The sequence below is a fragment of the Salmo salar genome, chromosome 20, assembly GCF_965601325.2.
Source record: "Salmo salar chromosome 20, fSalSal1, whole genome shotgun sequence".
NCBI classification, from domain to species: domain Eukaryota; kingdom Metazoa; phylum Chordata; class Actinopteri; order Salmoniformes; family Salmonidae; genus Salmo; species Salmo salar.
The window spans coordinates 54,983,151-55,002,210 of NC_138310.1; the positions used below are offsets into that span (position 1 = coordinate 54,983,151).

The following is a 19,060-nucleotide window of genomic DNA, read 5'->3' on the forward strand; positions in this document are numbered from 1 at the left end:
TGTTTACCACTAACAACAGACGAGCTGAACATGGAATCATTTATCAGTTCTTCCTCAAGTGGTAGATTCATTTTTCAGGTAGAACGTGTCAACACCAACACTAGAGAATGCAAACTAGCAACTAGTAAAACATCCCTTTACAGCTACATACATGGATGTTCCTTTATGCAAGCTTGCAACAATGTACGTGAGTTAATGTGTGTGCTGTGTCCCTTTGTGTCCAAATGTGCGCATGCATGCATGTGCATGTGTGCGCTTATAGGTGGTTGAGCGTGCACTTCTCTCTGCACATCTTGAATCAACTGTAAGTGCAGATGTGCTGTGACCTGACTAAGATCAGATAAAGTGCGTCCCCCCCCCCCCCCCCCAGCTCTATTTGTCATGGGCCAGCTGTCGGGCTGCTGTGATTGGTTGTTGTGGGAGACAGATAGCCGATAGGCTCTGATTAACAGTAGTGACTCTGGAACTTACTCATTGATCAAGGGAACAGGCGCGGGGAGGGAGAAGACGGGAGGGAATGAGAGAGAGAAAAAGCATTCCCTGTCGCTCTGTCAGTGCTTGCTGATACCGTGATTGCGTCTGTGTGTGTGCGTGTGCGTGTGTGTGTGTGTGTATAATAAATACATAACGTAACATTGGTGATAAAAGAGCTTGGAAAAAACCTGCCGGCATTGTAGATATGGGGAATATTGGTCAGAAGGCCTAAAAGCACAGTGACTCTGTACTGGTACCCCCTGTATTTAGCCTCATTATTGTTATTTTACTGCTGCTCTTTAATTATTTACTTTTATTTATTTTTTTTGTAGGTATTTTTCTTAAAACTGCATTGTTAGTTAAGGGCTTGGATGAAAGCATTTCACTGTAAGGTCTACACCTTTTGTATTTGGCACATATGACAAATAACATTTGATTTGATCATATCTGGTGTAGGCCTATACTAGTATAGATGTATAGAATGTGATATAGTAATGCTATTAAGTGCGAGAATCTCAGAAGGTTGGTCTCTCACACTCTCTCAATTCAATAGGCTTTATTGACATGAGGAAAATATGTTTACATTGCCAAAGCAAATGGAATAGACAAACAAAAGGGAAATAAACAAGGGAAACATTACACTCACAAAAGTTTTAAAGAATATAGACATTTAAAATATTATATTCTCTATGTACAGTGTTGTAACAATGTGCAAGTAGATGAAGTATGAAAGGAAAAATAAAGATATAAATATAGGTTGTATTTACATTGGGCTCCTCTGGTTGCCCTTTTGTCATGGCAACGGGCCACAAATCGTGCTGCTGTGATTGCACACTGCGGTATTTCGCCTAACAGATATGGGAGTGCATCAATGTTTGATTTGTTTTCAAATTCTTTGTGTGATCTGTGGGAAATATGTGTCTCTAATGTGGTCACTCTCTCCATGTTGGAGAATGTGTGCTTTTCATTGAAATAGGAATATATGCACGTCAAGGAGAAAAGCATACTGAGCCACCTTGCTAGTCCTCGTGTGTACTCACTCCCAGAACGGGAACTAGTAAAGGTCTTATCATACACCACATCCTGGGTATAATTCAAACATCCACCAAAGACAAGAAGGAAGATGTTGGGGTGTGAGTGAATCTAAGCCACACTGTATGTGTATCTAAGCATTGAGGGGCTCCATGCGGGTGGGTACTGTGGGAAATGGACTGCTGTGTAACTGCTAAAGACGGTCTGTGTGTGCTTGAATGTGAATATGTGTGCATGTAAGTACAGTACATCTGAGAGTGTATGTGTTATTATGTGTGTGTGTCCTAGTATAAACTGTAGTGTATTATCACTAACAGGAGTTGTGTGCATGAGTGCGTGATTGAGCTCTCTCTGTAGGGTGGTCAGTGGTGGGAGGTCGTGACCTGGTCGAATCCGGGGGAGTGGAGATCATCAATCAGCGAGGGGCAGGCCTGAGCAGCAGGACCATCACCACGCCTCCAACCCGACGGGGTAACAGATGGCCTTGGGACAACTGGCTCTTGCTCACCTCTCTCGTAACACGCACACACACAGTATATGCACCAACTCAACGATGCACACAAAAAATAACTCATACACACACACACACACTATTTTGCATGCACGCATGACAGGATCTACACACAAACAGATCAGATACCCACACACTCAAAGTGCAAAGATAATTAAACATACACAAAGAAACACATGGTGCTAAATACCGCATTTGGCTGGCACATATATTGTTTATGTTAATGTATTCATGAAGACCACACAAACATGCATGTAAACAAACTCGAACACACAATAGTCTTCAGAGTTTTATAAACTGGAAATGTGCCATTGACTGGGTATATGTGTATAGCATTAGCGCCCCCTGCTGAGATTAAAGATTTAAACAGTTAAAAAAGGTGATATTTTAGTCAAGAACTATCTTTGAGTATTTAGTCATTTTAATATAATTTGCATCGTCGTCACAGTTTTTGCTCTGTACTGAAACTCGACTGCTGACATGCACATTCTTCTGGGATTGTAGTAAAAGTGGGCTAATGAACAAAATACTCAAAATTGTTTGGGGGTAAAATATCTCAAAATGAATTTCAGTCAACAACAATATACCACAATCCACAGAAAACAGACACCAGATTATCAGCAAACTTTTATTTATGATATTTTTCCAACTCGCAGGATTAAATCAAATGAACTCAAAGATCCACAATCTCCAAAGCAATCCAGCACACATTCAGATAATGTATTGTCTGAGATAACTTCACTGAATCCAGGAAAATGCATGTGTGAACAGGCTGTAAACCTTAGAACACTCCGTAATGTTAAAGTCGTCTTATGCTGAGACTCTCTGGTTAGCTATACGCTACTAGTACGTAGTTAGGAAACTTAAATACTGTGTACAGCATTATAAGTGGTTCCCTAAATTACTAAAACTGTCTATTAAAATATAAATCTATAACTTATATACTGGAGTAAATTCAAGCACGCTATTAAAACGTTCAAAAAACACTATGAAAACATTAGAAAAAAAACACTAGAAAAACGTTAGAAAAAACACTATAAAACAAAAAACACTATAAAACGTTAGAAAACCACAAACGTAATAACTAAAAGAACGTTGGAAAAACAATAAGGAAAACACTAGGGAAAAACACTAGGGAAAAACACTAGGGAAAAACACTAAAAGAATGTTAGAAAAAACAAACAGAAGAACACCACCTTAGAGGACCTGACCCATGGAGAGAAACATGAAGAGGGGGGCTCAGTCCACAGCACCATGTGATTCACTGCCCAAAGTTTGATTGGCTGAGTGATGGTCAGGACAGACAGATGATCAGGTGACCTGTCGTTGGGTCCATCAGCCCATAAGCTTCCAGGCAGCTTCCTTCAGCCACTTGGCAACTTTTCTCTCAATGGCCTGACAACCAGAGAGAAAAAAGACAGATCAGGATGAGGGGAAGAGAAGTTTAAAAATAATATTCACTAATGACATAACAGATAGACAATGGGGCAGTTTCCTGGACACATTTTTAGTTTAGTCTTGGACTAACAAGCTACTGCCCATTGACCATGCTTTTTTGTTTCTGGGAAACCGGCCCAACGTGTTCAACTGAGACATACAGTTCTGAAGCACACATTACTCATCATGTGCCACCAAAGCTCACAGTCAGCGTCTCTCTCAGTTACATCAACGTAGTGCTGTCTAGCCTGCCGTGCGCCGTACCTTGCGGGCCTGCTTCAGGGCGGGGCGGTCTGCAGCGCCGCCGGGGTTCATGTCGGCACAGTGGGAGGTGCCCTTGATGAGGATGGCCATGTCTTTGTCCTCCTTATCCAAGTTCTCTTCCAGAACGCTGAGCTCGTGCCAGGGGTCAATGTCACCTGACAGTGGTCACAGGTCACAGACCAGAGGGACAGGTCATATACTGACTGTCACACAGAGGAGGTTGGTGGGAGGAGTTATAGGAGGATGGGCTCATTGTTCCATTAATTCTATTCCAGCCATTACAGAGTCAACCATGTGGTTTCCATATGTTTGATACCAGTCCATTGATTCCATTCCAGCCATTAGTTTGAGCCCGTCCTCCTCCCACCAACCACCTCTCCTGTCACACAATCACTCACATAGACACAGCACATTGATTCACTGCCAGTGGGTTTAAATTACACTATGATGTAATGAGAGGTAATGGTTTAAACCTACATCTATCTATTTACATCTATCTATTTAGATCTATCCGGTGGTTGGGCCAGTAACCGAAAGGTCGCATGGTTCAGATCCCCAAGCCGTTCTGCCTTCGAACAACAACTGCTCCCCGGGCGCCAATAACGTCAATGAAGGCAGCCCCCCCCAGCACCTCTCTGATTCAGAGGGGTTGGGTTAAATGCGGAAGACACATTTCGGCTGAATGCATTCAGTTGTGCAGCTGACTAGGCATCGCCAATCTACTGTATCTATCTGTGAAGTCTCTGCTCACCGTTGACATAGAGCACCCTGTCAGTGTCGGGGTGGTCTCCTCCATAGTACTTGTTAGTGAAGGCGATATGTCCCGGCAGACTGTGCTGGGGGACGTTGAACACCTCAGGACACAGGTCAGTCTGAGCCTGCAGGGTCAACATGCGGGAGAAGGGACAGCTGGCGTCCTCACATGTCTGGACTGTCACAACAAAACAATGAGGTAAGCCATAGAAATACAATGAATTTCTATTGAATTATGATCTGTAGTTCTATTTCTGTAATGTAAGATACAGCTGAGTGGCTATGGGCATACACTAATACAGATGCTATAATGAGTGATACTGTACCAAAGAGTGGGAGCTTTGCACAGCTAGTGTTAATGCATTTGGCTTATGAATGTGCTGCTTAGGGGGAAGTGAACTCTGGAGTCTGGACTGTTGTTTGGTTTTTTTTACCCTCCAGTGCTGTGAGCACTCAACTCCCTGATTGAAACAAATACCTTGCTTCTACGTGGGGACGTAAGCTTGGTAAATGTACAGTGGGGCCCGAAATTATTGACACCCTTGATAAAGATGAGCAATAATGACTGTATAAAATAAATTATTCAAATAACTGAGCTACATTATATGCTCAAAAAAATGGAAAATTATATATTTTTATACTAATGCTATTGCTCAGAGAATAATGTTTAAAAAGTCATTTTTTTCTCAAAGGTAGGGGTCAAAAATATTCACACCCCTAAAGATTCTTATAAATTAAATAGTCAAAAGGTTAGTATTTGGTCCCATATTCCTACATTTCTACAGTAATCTGGATGCTACCATGATTACGGATAATCCTGAATGAATCCTGAATAATGATGATTGAGAAAGTTAGAGGGTCAAAGATCATACCCCCAAGACATGCTAACCTGCCCTGTTATTGGGAATGGTGAGAGGTTAGCATGTCTTGGGGGTATGATCTTTGACCCTCTGAAACATTCTTACTCATTATTCACGATTCATTCAGAATTATCCGTAACCATGGTAGCATCCACATTACTGCAGAAGTGTTTCGAAACATTCTTACTATCTATTCTTATTTATAATAAAGTGACTCCAAAATGACAATACATTATTTACCATTCATTTCTATTGGGCACAAAATAATCTGAAACACAACCAAAACTGACTGCAAATGCATCCAACATGTTTTTAGTCACAAGCTTGATGTAGTCATTGCATGCTAGGAATATGCAACCAACTACTAAACTTTTGACTACTTTTTTTATAGGAATCTTTAGGGGTGTAAATAATGTTTACTCCTACCTGTTATAGAGAAGAAAAAAATATTACTTCTTGAACAAAATCTCTTTGTTGTTCTAGTATAAAATTGTTTTAGTATAAAATAATATATTTTCCCAATTTTTTTGCATACAATATAATGTAGCTCAGTATTTGAATTATTTATTTTATACAGTCATTATTGCTCATCTTTATCAAGGGGGTGAATCATTTCGTACCCCAATGTATCTCCTCTAGGAGTGACAGCGTTGTGTGGTGGAGCGGTACTCACAGAAGCCGAACTCGGTGCAGGTCTGGTAGTACCATTGTCTCTCTCCATTGTAGGCAGAGTCCAGATTGGTGTCACTCAGGTCCTTGATGGTCTGCTTGTGGGACGCATCCAGACAGGGCTCCTCGCCTGTGGCCCGGTAGATCTAATACAAACACAGTAACAGTGTTCCCTGACTGTTGTACAATCACGCTCCACACTGCCATTTCCCACCGGGACAAAAGAAACACCTATGTGAGAATGCTGTTCATTGACTACAGCGTTCAACACCATAGTCCCACGAAGCTCATCACTAAGCTAAGGACTCTGGGACTAAACACCTCCCACTGCAACTGGATCCTGAACTTTCTGATGGGCCGCCCCCAGGTGGTAAGGGTAGGTACCAACACATCAGCCACGCTGATCCACAACACCGGGGCCCCTCAGGGGTGTGTGCTTAGTCCCCTACTGTACTCCTTGTTCACCCACGACTGCATGGCCAAACACGACTCCAACACCATCATTAAGGTTGCTGACGACACAACAGTGGTAGGCCTGATCACCGACAACGATGAGACAGCCTATAGGGAGAAGGTCAGAGACCTGGCAGTGTGGTGCCAGGACAACAACCACTTGCAATTTGCAAAAACAATCAGATTCCGACCGAAATTTGGCTGAGACGCAAAGAAAATTCAAAGAGAGGGGGTACAAAAACAGTTAGATTAATACTGCCATTGAGAAAATTCAAAACAAACCGAGACATGATCTTTTTCAAGGACAGTCTCGCGAAAAGAAGCATTCTTGCGTTCTAACCCGCTATTCAAAGTGCTCTGAACAAATTAAGGGAATCGTTCACAAACATTGGCACATTCTAAAATCTGATGATAGTCTCGGTAATGTGTTTTCAGACCCTCCCTTGATCGTGTTCTCGCGGGTCAGAAATCTCAGAGATGAACTGGTAAACTCTGATTTACCACCCCAATATATCCCTGCACGTCTATTTGCGCCCCTACTGGACGGAAAGTACAAGTGTAATGGCTGTGCTCAAAGCAATGGTACTTATAAATGTAGATCCTTCAAACACCCCCAAACAGGGAAACAGATCCCAATCAGAGGTGTTATCACGTGATCCACTAAGGCAGTTATTTATCTTAGAACTTGTCCTTGTGGTAAAAAATGATGTGGGTAAAATAAAGCGCAAATTAAAAGTACGAATCTCAGAGCATCGTAGCACCATTAGGTGCAAAAACTTGACTTACCCAGTTGCGGCCCACTTTTTGGAAGCAAACCACTCGATTTCCTCCCTACGTTATATCGGCATCGAACTTGTCACCCTCCCTAGGAGAGGGGGTGACCTCGACAATGTATTGTTAAATCGAGAGGCTGCCTGGATCTTTAATTTAAAGACCCTTGCTCCCTTCGGTCTCAACGTAGACTTTGATCTGAAGCCCTTCTTGTGATTATTGTGATTTTGCTATTGTAAATGTTTGTAGGCCTATGCAGCCAAATTGTATCTATGATCATATGCTATCCATGTTTTTGGTTTGTTATTTAGATATCTGAAGATTAACCAATGATATCAGGAAACACCCGGCCATGATTACAGACACCTGTGTGTGTCCTTTGACACTATATAAACTAGTGACCCCTCAGTGTTTGTCATTATACCCTGATGAAGACAGCTTGTCTGTCGAAACGTTGGTTATTCAATTATTGTATCTGAGCTCCTAGAGTGTGCGGCTCTCCTTTAATTTTTCAAGTGTTCTACTCCGCTAGCCAGCACCTCGCCTAAATAGGTGTGCGTTTCTTTCGCCTCTAGAACAACAACCACTACCTTAATGTGAGCAAGACAAAGGAGATGATCGTGGACTACAGGAAAAGGAAGGCCGAACAGGCCCCCATTAACATCGATGGGGCTGTAGTGGAGCAGGTCGAGAGTTTCAAGTTCTTTGGTGTCCATATCAACAACAAACTATCATGGTGCAAACACACCAAGACAGTTGTGAAGAGGGCACGACAACAGCTTTTCCCCCTCAGGAGACTGAAAAGATTTGGCATGGGTCCCCAGATCCTCAAAAGGTTCTACAGCTGCACCATCGAGAGCATCCTAACCGGTTGCATCCCTGCCTCGTATGGCAACTGCTCGACATCCGACCGTAGGGCTCTACAGAGGGTAGTGCGTACGGCCAATACATCACTAGGGCAAAGATTCCTGCCATCGAGGACCTGTACACTAGGTGGTGTCAGAGGAAAGCCCAAAAAACTGTAAAAGACTCCCGTCACCCAAGTCATATACTGTTCTGTCTGCTACCGCACGGCAAGCGGTACCGGAGCGCCACGTCTAGGTCCAAAAGGCTCCTTAACAGCTTCTACCCCCAAGCTATAAGACAAAAATCCACACGCAAACTGACTCAGTACCGGTACCCCTTGTATATAGCTTCGTTATTGTTATGTAATTTTATTGTGTTTACTTTTTTACTTAGTAAATATTTTCTTAACTCTATTTCTTTAACTGTATTGTTGGTGAGGGGCTTGTAAGTAAGCATTTCACGAGAAGGTCTACTACACCTGTTGTATTCGGCGCATGTGACTAATACAATTTGAATAGATCAGTCAAGGCGATGCACAACTGTAGATCAATACAGCCCTCTGCTGGTTAATCAATGAATTGTGTGCGTGTGTGTGTGTACACACACACACACACAATACACCTCATACCTGCACCAGCTTGATCAGCCGGTCGTATGCCTCAGTCTCCGAATCGTAGGTCTCTGTCTCATTGGTCATTATTTTACACATCTCCTCAATAGTAAGGATGCCCCCCTCCTCGTTGTACTCCACGGTTCCCATGACGATGTCGGCCAGGCTCTGCATGAGCTCGATCTGGTCCTCCAGATCCTCAGGGATCTCACAGCACCCAAAGTCCTTCCCCACCTCAGTGGCATTCCCTGCAAACAGGGCGGCCTCCACGGCAGCAAAGGCCTCCCAGATGTCCCCCACACACTGGAGGAGAGAGAGAGAGAGAGGGAGAGAGAGAGAGAGAGAGAGGGAGAGAGAGACAGTGACAGAGAGAGTCAAATCCCACAGTAGGAGACTCATACAGTCGGACACTCCAACACATGATGTCAAGCACCCACATCTACTGTAAATGTTGTCAAACCTTATCTGAACCTCCAACGTCCTCGTCCGCAAGGCTCAGACCCACCACCTGGAAGAGAGCAACACCAGGCTATGTTTTCACCGTGGTCTGTACAGCTGAACATCACATCTACCATGCTATTAACACTATAAATAGTGCCACAGTTACTAGTTTGTCTACTACTACTGCAACTACCACCACTACTACAACTACTACTACTAAAATGAATACTAATGATGAGATCTTTACTTTGTTGAAGGTGGAGAAGTCCAGTTTGGCTTTGACAGGAGCAGAGGAGGCCACAGCACCGTAGACCAGGTGAGGGAACTGGAAGAACAGGAACAGAGGACATTATTTTGTATTATTACCATGGAATACAGTAGACCAGCAACACTGCTGTCCAGTCCTAAGTATAAATATAGACAGTGTTGTTTTCTCTCTACTGTACCTTTCCCCTGAGCCAGGCAGACAAGGCCCCAGCATAGGAACCTCCAAAGCTGATCCAGGTATTCTTGTCAGAGAGGTCAAAGCGATCGCTGATGTATTGATGGAATTCAGCGATGTCCGCAAGACTGGAAACCAAGAGATGGCAGAGAAAATGCAATTCAATCTCTGCCCAATTCAAGCCCACTCAAAAGCTCTCTGCCTACGTCAAGTAGCAACCCACTGGGCACAGACATCAGTTCAACATCTAGTTTTTGATTTACATTTGGTTGAGTTGTCAACTGATGTGAATTCAACTTTAAATCAACCAAAAATGTCACCTTGCCGTTGGATTTAGGTTCAAAGTTGGGTTAATTAAAATACGAAATACCCACACGATGACTTTTTGCAAATCCAATCAGTTTTCCACATTGATTCAACGTCATCACATTGACTCCCTCCTCCCACCAGTACTCACGCCTGCTGGCTGGACAGATCTCCCAGGTTCTCAGTCTCCAGGCCATCTTTGTTGATGCTCTCGCCATAGAAACGATGCTCCAGGGCCACAAGCAGGGCCCCGTGCTCCTCAGCCATGTCCACATGGTGGCCTACAGATGCACACAAAGCAGGAGCGGAGAGGAAAAATAAGGGGAGGTTAAGAGTTGGTTGAGGTATCAACAACACAAAAACCAAAGAACAGGCATTGACTTGTAACTAAATACAAGTATCAAATTCATAACACCTATGTAAGCCTAACTTATCGTGTCAATGCATTTCCATTTTCTTTTCATATTACTTAAGAGCGTGACAGGGGAGCTTTGTGTGTACCTGCCAGCACATTGAACTCAGAGATGGGGCCCTCCCCTCCGATGAACAGGAACACTGGGCCATGAGGACGCTCCCAATAGGCTTCATTCACGAAAAACCTCTGAGAGAGAGAGAGAGAGAGAGAGGGTGAGAGGAAGCAAGATAAGGGGGGGGGCTGCAAATAACCTGTACACAGTGAGGTCCAAAAGTGTTTGGACAGCGACCCATGTGTTGTTGTTTTGGTTCTTTTTTTCCAGCACTTTGGAATGATAGAATGACTGAGGTTAAAGTGCACTGTCAGTGGTATATGCATTTGAGTGTAATTACAACACATTTTGTACATAGTTCCCCCATTTTAGGGAACCAAAACTATTTGGACAAATTCACTTACATGTGTATTAAAGTAGTCAAAAGTTTAGTATTTGGTCCAATATTCCTAGCACACAATGACCAGATCAAGCTTGTGACTCTAAAAACGTGTTGGATGCATTTTCAGATATTTTGTTGTCATTCACGATTCATTCAGGATTATCAGTAATCATGGTAGCATCCACAAAAATGTGAAAGTGTTCAGAAACATTCATTTCTAAACATTTACAATAAAAGTGACTCCAAAATGACACAATACATTATTTACCATTAATTTCTATTTGGCACAAAATTCTCTGAAACACAACCAAATCAAACTGCAAATGCACCCAGCAAGTTTGTAGTCGCAAGCTGACATCATTGCGCGCTAGGAATATGGCACCAAATACTAAACGTTTGAATACTCCAATACACATAAATGAATTTGTCCTAATACTTTTGGTTCCCTAAAATGGGAGGACTACGTACAAAAAGTGCGGTCATCCTATATGGATGAAAATACCCTCACATTAAAGCTGACAGTCTGCACGTTGACCTCATAGTCATTGTATCATTTAAAATACAAAGTGCTGAGTACAGAGCCAAAACAACCAAAAATACATTTGGACCTCACTGTAGGTGCACGTATCCGTGGTGGGTCACCTGAGGAAATGTTTCATCGTTTTGACTGTCGAAGTGGTCCAGGGGTTGGTGAATTTTCCCGTCTCTCACTTCGCCCATGGGCTTATGCCCGTTGACTGCGCTCATCAGCACATTCTTCTTCGCTTTCTCATACTGGATTTTACGCACGTGCTCCTTGATCTTTCTCAGAACTCGTCCTATGAAATGTCAAATGTGATATGAAATCCAATACACTGTGCACAGCAAGAATGACAGGAACACAGGACGGGCAAATATAGAGATAATACGAGAAGCTCAATCGTGTGTAGTTGCGCGTAAAGTCACATATGGACCTACATTACGCACGTATTTGTTGGTCAAACCACGAGAGCCTCCTTAGACTTGAACATCTGAATGTGCGCATATGCAACTCCTTAACAATTTCTACAGTTATCTCTCACATTTCGTTCTACAAAAAGGACTATCTAAACGTGTCACATACCTTTTTTGGATTGGATACAATTTTGTATTTATTCCTGATGGTCTCAGCACATGGCGTTTGCTGATAAGTTTATAACCCTCTGCCACAACCTTATCGGTCTAATTCATACCCGACAGCCAAGCCCATGTTTATTTTGTTTTTCATGGGTTTTATTATAATTCAATAAATACTTAGTGTTAAGAAACCATGTATTAGTTAGGAACAAAATAAACTATTGCTATAGAAGGCGCTCAATTTTTAAGCAGCCAATTTCACATAACTATCTAAATATAGCTTCTAGATTAGCCAATTTCGTTTCTCTGAATACCACAATGGATTCACCTCAATAATTAAAACTATAGGCCTATGCATTAAAATTATATATGATCAAAGTGTATACTATATCAGCCCACACAGATACATGGATGTACTTTCATGCTAGGTATAAAACCTCATATTGGAGCTTAGAGACCCCAACTGATCTATAGGACAATATTAAAATGATCTACTTTTGTTTCATTACAAGCATCATGAAGCCTCTAACACATTAAATTAACTTGGCGAAAAACAGTTTTTGAACGCAATTGTTTACCACTTTTTTACCATGCGTTTTCTTCCTTCAGAAATGACCTTAGTGAATATTTGGTCAAATTAGTATCGTTTCCTAGGAACAAGGGTGGCTCAACCTACCCAACTCTGCCCTACCTCATTTTATCATTTGAGTATTTTTTTAAAATGATCAGTTCATTATGGATCGTTAACGTACCAGAATAGACGAAGTTCACAAGGAGAAGGAGGATGATACAACGGATGGGAGACAGAAGCATCTTCAGGCCTCCAACTACGACCTCTTTACTGATATAGGTCTACACTATGGTCAGACAACCTTGCCGTCTCAATGCGAGGAGAACGCCTGCTTTTAAGGCGTGACCGACGTTTTTAGTCCACCCCGGGCTCCCCTGATGCCCACTGTGCGTATTTATAGTAAACAAGTCGCCAGTTGAGCGTAATCAAGAAGCAGCAAGTGAGTCTGGGCAATAGGCATATCTCCTCCAACGGTGGCAGTGGTCCAAACTAGAACGACACTATTGGCTTGGTGAAAGATACATACACTTCACATTTAGGTATTGAATTGTATGCACAAAGTCTAAAACTTAGCACAAACACTTAACATGTTGAAACAGAGCCCTTTTATATATAAAAAAAAAAACGTTTTTATGATGCAATCATTTTTATAGATTTACAAAAGTGTGAGGCTGGTTGGTAGAGGACCCAACCCGAATCCTGCATGTGGAGCTAGCAAGAGAGAGGCCACTAACTCTTTACAGTTTACAGACAGCTCTGCTTTGGGTGATTCTGACAGACAAGGCACCAACACACAAACATATGCATCTGCTGGAGTCAGGAGGTGAAATAAGTACGTTTTCATATTAGCTTAAATGGATAGTTGATCATTTTGGCATTTATCAACCTACCCAGAGACGGATGAACTCGTGGATACTATTTGCATGTCTCTGCGTCCAGTATGAAGGAAGTTACGAGGTAGTTTGTGAGCCAACATTAACTAGCTTAGTGCAAAGACTGGAAGTCTTCGGGTACAGCTAGCATGCTAGAGCGCAAACACTGGAAGTGTTCGGGTACAGCACTAATGTTAATGTAATCTATCGCTAATGCCCAAAACTACCTCGAACTTCCTTAATACTGGACGCAGATACATACAAATTGTATCCACTAGTTCATCTGACTCAGGGTAAGTAGATAATCCCTTTAATTTAACTTTCTACACCGCCCCTCCATCCATTCCCCTCGGCTAAGAAAAGCTGCACTTCAGCCTCTTTCTGCTCCTCAGCTTCAGAGCTTGGAGAAAGTTATTGTTTTTGGACTCTTCTTCTCCATGGAGGCCGCAGCTGACTTCATGACATCCTCTGTCTGCAGCATGCTCATGTTCCACGTTGCCTGAAGACAGGAGAGAGACAGACTGAACTCTCAGCCTCATTGTGTAATTCATTCTAACTTTTTTAGTATTTTACATTTCAGATTTTGGACTTCCAATGACATCTACTTTTTAAAAATCCCACCCACCTCATCGGAACACTACACTTGTTTAAGAGACATGGTTATCTATACTGGGTTGTGTTCTTGATAGTCTATGTTGTTGCCACGGTGATGTGTGTGGTGTTGTGAGCATCCTTGTAGTATTGAGCCTCACCATGTAGTTCAGGCCCTCTGCCACACTGTGGTCTCTGGAGTAGATCAGGTTGACCTTGGTTCCCTGGACAGCCACAGGGCTGCGGCCTGCTATCTCCCCGGCCATCTCCAGAGCTCCAGCCAACATCGCCTCCTTGTCCGGAAATACACGGCTACACAGGAAAAGAGTGTATGAGTACCCAAAACCAACACACATACGCAACAAATACACGCACGCACACGTTGTTTTCATACCTGACTAATCCACTTTCCTTGGCCTCATCGGCGTACATCTTCCTCGCTGTCAGAGCCAACTCATTCACCAGGCTGGAAAGGAAAGAAGATGATACATATGATAAGGTATCTCTCTTCAGAACAATACAGGGAAGAACTCAGTGTTCCTTGGTTTATGAATGCAAGCTGAGGGACTACCACGCAACATTATGGTGTAATGAACGCATATCAAATGCTTGCTCTTACCTCCGGCTCCCAATGACTTTAGGTAGGCGCTGCAGAGTTCCAACGTCAGCTGCTAGGCCAATATCTACTTCCTGTAAGAAAGGCAGACCTTTCACATCACTCAGAGATACAAAGCAGGATTAACAAGTACATTTTCCTTATCATTCTGCCTTTTCTTTACTATGAGAGTCCCCCTGGTGGTTGCTACAGAAAACACATGAATGAAAACATACCAGTACGGCCTTTGTAGACTGCACGATTTTAGCGGTCTTATGCCAGGATTTTGCCGTCCCAGACAAAATGTCCATGTCGTGGGCAAATTCTTAGGTCGTAAATGATCGTTGGACGTCTTGGCTCGTTGAGCGTAACAGGGTCTAGGTCTGCTGATTCAGTACCACTATGTCTTGGCTCGTTGAGCGTAACAGGATCTAGGTCTGCTGATTCAGTACCACTACGTCTTGGCTCGTTGAGCGTAACAGGATCTAGGTCTGCTGATTCAGTACCACTACGTCTTGGCTCGTTGAGCATAGCTGGCTTTAGGTCTGCTGATTCAGTACCACTACGTCTTGGCTCGTTGAGCGTAACAGGATCTAGGTCTGCTGATTCAGTACCACTACGTCTTGGCTCGTTGAGCGTAACAGGATCTAGGTCTGCTGATTCAGTACCACTACGTCTTGGCTCGTTGAGCGTAACAGGATCTAGGTCTGCTGATTCAGTACCACTACGTCTTGGCTCGTTGAGCGTAACAGGATCTAGGTCTGCTGATTCAGTACCACTACGTCTTGGCTCGTTGAGCGTAACAGGATCTAGGTCTGCTGATTCAGTACCACTACGTCTTGGCTCGTTGAGCATAGCTGGGTTTAGGTCTGCTGATTCAGTACCACTACGTCTTGGCTCGTTGAGCGTAACAGGATCTAGGTCTGCTGATTCAGTACCACTACGTCTTGGCTCGTTGAGCGTAACAGGATCTAGGTCTGCTGATTCAGTACCACTACGTCTTGGCTCGTTGAGCGTAACAGGATCTAGGTCTGCTGATTCAGTACCACTACGTCTTGGCTCGTTGAGCATAGCTGGGTTTAGGTCTGCTGATTCAGTACCACTACGTCTTGGCTCGTTGAGCGTAACAGGATCTAGGTCTGCTGATTCAGTACCACTACGTCTTGGCTCGTTGAGCATAGCTGGGTTTAGGTCTGCTGATTCAGTACCACTACGTCTTGGCTCGTTGAGCGTAACAGGGTTTAGGTCTGCTGATTCAGTACCACTACGTCTTGGCTCGTTGAGCATAGCTGGGTTTAGGTCAGCCGATTAAGTACCACTACGTGCGGTCGTAGTCTTCGACAAAATTCTGGCAGTGTCCACATTTTTGGGCCTTTATCGTGTAGTGTGGCTGATGTTACGAGCCGATCCTGGTGACTGACCCATAGGAACACAGCCGGCACTGAGTATGCACACAATAATACAATAGTGAATAGTCAGATTAATATAATAGTTTGCTTTAAACGTTTTCATGCAGTGCAAGAACAGCGATTTCCCTAATAACCTTGTTTACATGACGTCTGAAATCATGCTACCTGATTGGATTTTGATAAATGCTCAAAATGTCCAATCAAAATAAGTGCTTTACCACAGTAACCATGTTATTTTGGGGAAGATTATTTGATTGTGAGTTCGACATATGAAGTTTGTATGTGAAAACTATTTCTAAGATGAATACTTTTAGTTTTTCAAAACTCACTTCACTCGGGCATAAGCATAGTGAGGTTTGCGCTGCTGGCGCATGCACAGATGAAATACACTGCTGCAGTTGATGTATCCTACGTCGACTGACGGAGCCTCGCAAACCAATCGCAGAATGTGATGACAGAACTGAAGCGAATTGTACAATCTGGTCAGGTTGATCGCAGTGTGACGTGATAATCGTAAGAAGGCTGAATCTGACCTAAAGTCTGCAAAGACCTTTAGATGTCCCCTGGACCTTGGTCCTCATGGAGACGGTCATTGTGGCTGAGGAGATGTATTTAAGCCCACTTACCTTCACCTGAAACCAGGCATCTTGAGTGCAGAGACGGATATCACAGGCTGTGATCAGATCCACTCCTAACAGGACACGTACATGTTATAACATGACAAGCCATTACAGCTGTATTACAGAACACCTTCACGGGAGAAGAAACAGTCACATTTTGTAAATAATATATGAAAGCTTTGCAAGACTTCACAGTCACAAGCAAATCAGTAATATACCACCAAAACTCACCTCCTCCAACACAAGCTCCCTGCACTGCCACAACCACTGGCTTTGGACACTACAAGTAGAAAGGAGGTGGTGGGAAAGAGAATGCATTTTCCTACTTGTTCACAATCAACCCCTAACATATTGTGCAGGAGTAAGTATTTCACAAGTTCATATACAGACCCTTTCAATGATGCTGAAGGTTTCCTGGTACTTGGCGATGATGCGTCGCATGTTCCAGGAAGTCCTGGCCATGTCGTCCCCTTCAGGCTGCAAGACTTCACTGGCCATGTCCATCAAGTCAATGCCTACACACAGTCAAAATCCGACAGAGGTTACAGTATACCGGTCTTATTACTGCTATATTTGGTATATTGTTGGCACAGCCTATTGATAAGCAGCACTCAGTTCAACCTGAGACAATTGTAAGCATTTGGGAAACATAATTCTCATACCAGCTGTGAAGACTTCTCCTGCACCGGAGACGACAACCACCCGGCAATCCGGGTCCTCAGCTATCTGTGTAAAGCACTCCACCATTTCTCTGAAAGAGGATGGATGAATGGTGGAAGATTTTTTTTTCAAAGAAATATAGGATGCACATGAATTCATAAGGGAACACAGTGCTGTAGTGCTGAGTTACACAAAAGTACAATTACAAAGGCCGGAAAGTTTCAGCTGTGTTCAAGTAGTGGTGTTTGGGCCAGTGGTGTAAAGTACTTAAGTAAAAATACTTTAACGTACAACTTAGGTAGTTTTTTGGGGTCTGTTCTTTGCTATTTATATTTTTGACTACTTTTATTTCACTACATTCCTTAAGAAAATGGTTTTACTCCATACATTTTCCTTGACACCCAAAAGTACTTGTTTCATTTTGAAAGCTTAGCAGGACAGGAAAATGGTCCAATTAATACACTTAACAGAACATCCCTGGTCATCCCTACTACCTCTGATCTGGTGTACTCACTAAACACACATTCTTAGTTTGTAAATTATGTCTGAGTGTTGGAGTGAGCCCCTGGCTATCCATAAATAAATAAAAAACATGAAAATGATTGTCTGGTTGGCAATGATTTATACTTAAATATGAAACCAACATTTTACCAGGTGACTTTTACTTGAGTCATTTTCTATTAAGGTACTTTTACTCGAGTAAGATAATTGGGTTATTTTTCTACCACTGGTTTGGGCCAGGTGTTACCTCCAGAAGGCTTTGTTCATGGCATTGCGTTTCTCTGGCCGGTGCAGCTCTATGTGAGTGACAGCAGTGGCAGGTTGACTGACAGACAGGGTGGTAAAAGGAGGAGTGGGGCCTCCCGGAGAGGATATGGCCCTTACAGCACTGAGACCTGGAAGCCATAAACTCCTGTCTGATGATCGGCACCCAAATGAGAGGAAGAGGGGGGTGATTGAATAACAATGATTTACAACAAAGCCAAATTCATATTGAATGAGAGCAACACATTTCCGCTGATTGTCAGTTGCACGGTTTAGACCTACGACCTACCTACTAAACCACCTTGCTATCTAGTCCTATACGTTATAGTTACATAGTCACCTTTCACCTAGTTAGCCAAGATGCTAACCAAGCACGGTTTAAATTAGCTGGAAGTAAATATTAGCTAGCAAACGTTACTTAGCCAGCTAGCTAAGCGTTGACATTATGTAAAAAATAAGTTAGCTAGCTATAGGCTCTGGTCCGAGTCTCGAATTATTCTATGGCGTTAGCCAATTACGTTTGCTACTTCCTAACCTAAGTTTGCTAGTACTGTAGCTTGCTAAGTAGCTAACGTTAGTTGAACGGACGAGACCTACAAAATATACATTTAGCTAACGTTAGCTACGTTTTAGAGCTGACAAAGCACTGCATCATAAAACTCACAACAATGTACTTACTTTTCGTGAGAGCTGATCTGATAATGAATGTCATAGCCCTTCGACTAAATCAAACTCGAGAGCAAGAAACAAATAAAAGGCGCAGTCGGTCTACTTGCCGCAACTAACTGGCTCTCAAGTAAAAATTAAGTAGTGTTGTTCAACACTTATAGCTACAAGTACAAAAAGGTATAGATAGCAGATAAGGGTATTTACTATTACTGTGAGCAAAGAGCGCATGCTGTAAACACGATAATCTCAAGAGTCGTTCCACTAAACTAGCTGGCATGCTGGTTTTGTACAATTTCTGAGCTACGGCATTAGGAATCGTCCAAATGCGGCATTCAAAAGGGCAGGATAGGGTCGCGTTTCTAGCCCATCTTATAACGGAACAAATACGACTAATAATTATTTAATCTTATAGTTGTGTTTGTAATATCTCACCGAATAACCAAGTTGTTAATTGGCATTAAGAGGTTTATTTATTGAGGGCTGTAACAAAAGATG

General features: G+C 42.8%; 2 protein-coding genes across 2 annotated transcripts; both read right to left on the reverse strand.

Moving 5' to 3' along the window:
* Positions 1–2,633: 2,633 nt before the first annotated feature.
* On the reverse strand, positions 2,634–12,667 carry tssp (Thymus-specific serine protease). Its single transcript, NM_001146597.1, is given in 6 exon segments — positions 2,634–3,230; positions 8,778–8,799; positions 10,079–10,150; positions 10,371–10,470; positions 11,361–11,536; positions 12,566–12,667. Coding segments are annotated over 6 exon segments (447 nt in total). The 5' UTR covers positions 12,627–12,667; the 3' UTR covers positions 2,634–3,214.
* A 305-nt stretch (positions 12,668–12,972) lies between these two features.
* Positions 12,973–18,888, reverse strand: LOC106580851 (enoyl CoA hydratase 1, peroxisomal). Its single transcript, XM_014162335.3, has 10 exons — positions 18,575–18,888; positions 17,880–18,048; positions 17,134–17,222; positions 16,862–16,986; positions 16,703–16,751; positions 16,478–16,542; positions 14,467–14,537; positions 14,242–14,313; positions 14,009–14,159; positions 12,973–13,755 (listed from the first exon to the last, which is right to left on the reverse strand). The coding sequence occupies exons 1-10, from the start codon at positions 18,606–18,608 to the stop codon at positions 13,651–13,653; spliced, it is 930 nt and encodes a 309-aa protein (XP_014017810.2). The 5' UTR covers positions 18,609–18,888; the 3' UTR covers positions 12,973–13,650.
* Positions 18,889–19,060: the final 172 nt, after the last annotated feature.

What these genes read in the sequence shown, in the direction of transcription:
- LOC106580851 (XM_014162335.3), bottom strand. Translation starts at nt 18,608, where the DNA reads ATGACATTCATTATCAGATCAGCTCTCACGAAAA. An exon ending in CAGATCAGCTCTCACGAAAA is followed by an intron (nt 18,049 to 18,574) that starts GTAAGTACATTG and finishes GCCGATCATCAG; the next exon opens with ACAGGAGTTTATGGCTTCCA. An exon ending in ATGCCTGGTTTCAGGTGAAG is followed by an intron (nt 14,538 to 16,477) that starts GTAAGTGGGCTT and finishes CCTTTCTTACAG; the next exon opens with GAAGTAGATATTGGCCTAGC.